This window comes from Limulus polyphemus, unplaced genomic scaffold (genome assembly GCF_000517525.1).
Source record: "Limulus polyphemus unplaced genomic scaffold, Limulus_polyphemus-2.1.2 Scaffold7311, whole genome shotgun sequence".
NCBI lineage: Eukaryota > Metazoa > Arthropoda > Merostomata > Xiphosura > Limulidae > Limulus > Limulus polyphemus.
In genome coordinates this window covers 19,386-23,700 of record NW_013672921.1, presented here as the reverse complement: position 1 = coordinate 23,700, position 4,315 = coordinate 19,386, and the positions used below count along the sequence as shown (strand labels likewise).

At 36.9% G+C, this 4,315-nt stretch overlaps 1 protein-coding gene across 1 annotated transcript in view; it reads right to left on the bottom strand.

Annotated features, from left to right (window-relative positions):
* LOC111089772 (extensin-like) overlaps window positions 1-4,315 on the bottom strand; it is a 12,375-nt gene that overhangs the window by 1,668 nt on the left and 6,392 nt on the right. Inside the window, exons 3-4 of the mRNA XM_022402827.1 lie at window positions 3,167-3,275; window positions 622-1,725 (exon numbers count right to left, since the gene is read on the bottom strand). Of these exons, the coding sequence (XP_022258535.1) occupies window positions 622-1,725; window positions 3,167-3,275 (1,213 nt within the window). The remainder of the gene's footprint in view (window positions 1-621; window positions 1,726-3,166; window positions 3,276-4,315) is intronic.

The following is a 4,315-nucleotide window of genomic DNA, read 5'->3' as shown; positions in this document are numbered from 1 at the left end:
CTTGAAATAGTTTAATGTAAAAAAATACTTAGAAATAATACGAACAGAGCAAGTAAGTCGAGGATCAAACTTGAGTAACAGATACGGGTGTTTTACAGATAGCCCGTGTATAACTCGAGGGGAGAGTTTAAAGATAAAACCTGACTTTTGAATAAATATGTTATTTTAAGTTTGAATACATTTCTTCCCCAAAAAATCGTGGATTTTTCTGCATGCTCTCGTTGTAGCTTAAGTCTACGATATCTGTTTCATTTTGATAAGATATACAGACTCACCCGTGGCTTCACTACTAAACTCTCCTCTGCTATGTTTGAAAGGGGGAAAATAAAACTATGGGCTTAAAAACAAAACAAAAAGAAAAAAATATTCCTCTTAGAGAACGGCCCAAGTAAGTATTCATAGATCGGTTTAGGGCTAACAAACAGTTACTTAAGGCCAGCTTCAGGGCGCTTAACTTTGACATAAAATGAGAGAAGGAGTTTATAAAAAAATGTTATGGATCTTGTAGCCCGTGTATAAGTCGAGGGTAGAACTTATTGAACAAAAATCATGGTCTTAAAATTCGACTTATACATGAATATATACGGTTAGTGCATCCTTTTTAGAGTAGTGTTTTCTCACCTGTAATAGGTCTCCAAGAAGGAGTAGTAAACCTAAATGGCCCCCCTGGGTACTGGTAGGAGTTCTTAGTCCATTGATTATTTGGTGGTCTACGATCTGAAGGTTCTGGGTGACGGACCAGAGAAGGTTTCCAATGTTGCCTTGTTTGCTGAATTGGATCTTCCTTCCCAGATGGTTGTGTAACACGAGATGGTCTCCACGGTAGTCTAGATGGTTGAGGTCTGTTCGCTGGATCGGTGTGAGGAGGATTGTTTACATAAGTTGGTCTCAACGGTGGTCTAGATGGTTGAGGTCTGTATACTGGATCGGTATCAGGTGGATTGTTTATGTAAGTTGGTCTCCATGGTGGTCTAGTTGGTTGAGGTCTGTATGCTGGATCAGCATGAGGTGGATTGTTTAAATAAGGTGGTCTCCATGGTGGTCCAGATGGTTGAGGTCCGTACGCTGGATCGGCATGAGGAGGATTGTTTAGGTAAGTTGATCTCCATGGTGGACTAGATGGTTGAGGTCTGTTAGCTGGGTCGGCATCAGGTGGATTGTTTACATAAGTTGGTCTCCACGGTGGTCTAGATGGTTGAGGTCCGTATGATGGATCGGCATGAGGAGGATTGTTTAGGTAAGTTGGTCTCCACGGTGGTCTAGATGGTCGAGGTCCATACGCTGGATCGGCATGAGGAGGATTGTTTATGTAAGTTGGTCTCCACGGTGGGCTAGATGGTTGAGGTCCATACGCTGGATCGGCATGAGGAGGATTGTTTATGTAAGTTGGTTTCCACGGTGGCCTAGATGGTTGAGGTCTGTTAACTGGATCGGCATCAGGTGGATTGTTTACATAAGTTGGTCTCCACGGTGGTCTAGTTGGTTGGGATTTGTATAGCAGATCGTTGTGGTGTCGCTGAGTTACATATGATCTGCTTCTTTCATAGGGTGAATCCTGTATATTAGGTTGTGTTGGATGATTTAGATTAGAAGGATTCCATACCCACGTATTGGGTATTAAGGATGGAGAAACAGTTAGCGACTGTTCTGATGATGGGATACCATACGGTCTCCAAAATGGTCTTGTTGAAAAATCTGAAGCAAGGGGGTTTCGTGAGCATGTGGCTGAAAAAAGAAAATAAGACAAGTATAAAGAAAATAGTAAATTTATAAACGTTAAATCACTTGTAAAAGTAATTTTTTATGAACACTCACCATAAGATTAGATCCTGGAGTGTATTCAGACAAGCATATTTATCTATGAATTAGTTTTCAAAATACCCTGTTTTCATGCGTACCGATAGAAAATAATTTACTTTTTACATTTCAAGAAGCAAACAGTGTGTATTGAAAGTTCAAGATAGCTTAATTATAACGTACAAAAACAATCAATTAAGAAATCATTATCAAATCTTTAATTAATTGTATAACTAATTGACCTTGTTAAAGCGTGTTTGATGATTCTGTTTTTGTTGTTGTGGATACAATTCTTACATTCTTGGCAACGTTTTGTGATTGAATGGATATTTTTTCCGAAACTGAACCTCTTCCTTTTTAATGTATTCATAGTGACAATTGACATGTACTATGACTGATATTTAATATTTGGTATTTTCAATCTGAACAGCATAAACAGTCAAAGTTCAGGTATAGCCGTTCCTATTTAGAGCTGCTAACCAAAGAGAGAGAGAACAACCAGTTTACAGGACACATCACCTACAAGAAAACTCGTAACCAAACAAGGAAAGTGTAGAAGTTTAGACCTTCCGACCTACAGCCCTGAACTAGGCCATGTCCGGCATGTAAGATAGGCTATAATGTCGAACAAAAGACTTCTCGAGAGGATTAATCAGTTGTTAATTTTTCTTCGAGGGACGAGGTGTTAATAGTTAATGGCTTTATTCTTGTGTGTCAACGAAATGATGACATACTGATTGTCACGGTGAACCCAGAAAAACACGTAATTCTGATTATAAAACTAATATTTCGCCCGTTCAGATCTGTCGAGATGAATAAGATGTTGGTAAACAAAGAGGATGTAAGTTTCTTTTTTCCTCTTGAACTTGTACATTGAAACAAGTAAAGCGCATTGTGGTGCCATACGGTGCTGTAACTTGCACATTGTGTTGCCATACGGTGCTGTAACTTGTACATTGTGGTGCCATACGGTGCTACAGCAAATAGTTACATAATCATGGACCACCTTGATGATCTAATGTTATAGAAACCCAGAAACTGAAGATGGCGTTGAACCTACCATACCGTGTTTCCATGACGTACTCTTAGAGAAACCTAACGAATTCAGCGTGACGTTGGTCCTACAGAAATATATATTAAATTCTCATGACTAAATTTTATAGAAGTCTAGACAGACTCAACAAAACGTTCAACATACAAAAATACTGAATTGTCGTGATGAAATATTATAGAAACTTAGGCAGAATAAGCGCAACGTTGAATTTACAAAGATAACGAGTTTCATGGAAACTAAGGTAGGCTAAGGGTAACGTTGAACCTACAATAATTTTAGGTTTTTTGAATCACTGCGAGAGATACGTGGACTTACTATTCCGAATGAAGTTTATACCATAGGAGTGAGTACCATCTTCACGAAGACAGCTCTGTCCTGTGTCCGTTATTGAGACTTCCGCTCCGTTCCTTGTCAATTTACCAGACTAATAACATACAAACATCAATTTATAGTTTGTTACAATAAGGTATGACAATTTCTTCCATTAAGCCTACTTCCATAATGTTTTTAGAATACCTTATATTTTCAATGACAATTAACCAAAGGAAGCTTCAAACCCGAGATTTCAAGACTTGCTCTGTTCGTATTATTTCTAAGTATTTTTTCTACATTAAACTATTTCAAGACTTGCTCTGTTCGTATTATTTCTAAGTATTTTTTACATTAAACTATTTCAAGACTTGCTCTGTTCGTATTATTTCTAAGTATTTTTTTTACATTAAACTATTTCAGGACTTGCTCTGTTCGTATTATTTCTAAGAGTTTTTTTTTACATTAAACTATTTCAGGACTTGCTCTGTTCGTATTATTTCTGAGTATTTTTTTTACATTAAACTATTTCAAGACATGCTCTGTTCGTATTATTTCTGAGTATTTTTTACATTAAACTATTTCAAGACATGCTCTGTTCGTATTATTTCTAAGTATTTTTTACATTAAACTATTTCAAGACTTGCTCTGTTCGTATTATTTCTAAGTATTTTTTTACATTAAACTATTTCAAGACATGCTCTGTTCGTATTATTTCTAAATATTTTTTACATTAAACTATTTCAAGATACACGAGGTATCTTGTCTTACGTCGAGAATCAAATTTGAGTAAGAAATAGAGGGTTATACACGGGGTATCTGTAAGACACCTCTATTTCTTACTCAAATTTGATTCTCGAGTTATACACGGGGTATCTGTAAGACACCTCTATTTCTTACTCAAATTTAATTCTCGACTTATACACGGGGTATCTGTAAGACACCTCTATTTCTTACTCATATTTGATCCTCGACTTATACACGGGGTATCTGTAAGACTCCTCTATTTCTTACTCAAATTTAATTCTCGACTTATACACGGGGTATCTGTAAGACACCTCTATTTCTTACTCATATTTGATCCTCGACTTATACACGGGGTATCTGTAAGACTCCTCTATTTCTTACTCAAGTTTGATCCTCGACTTATACACG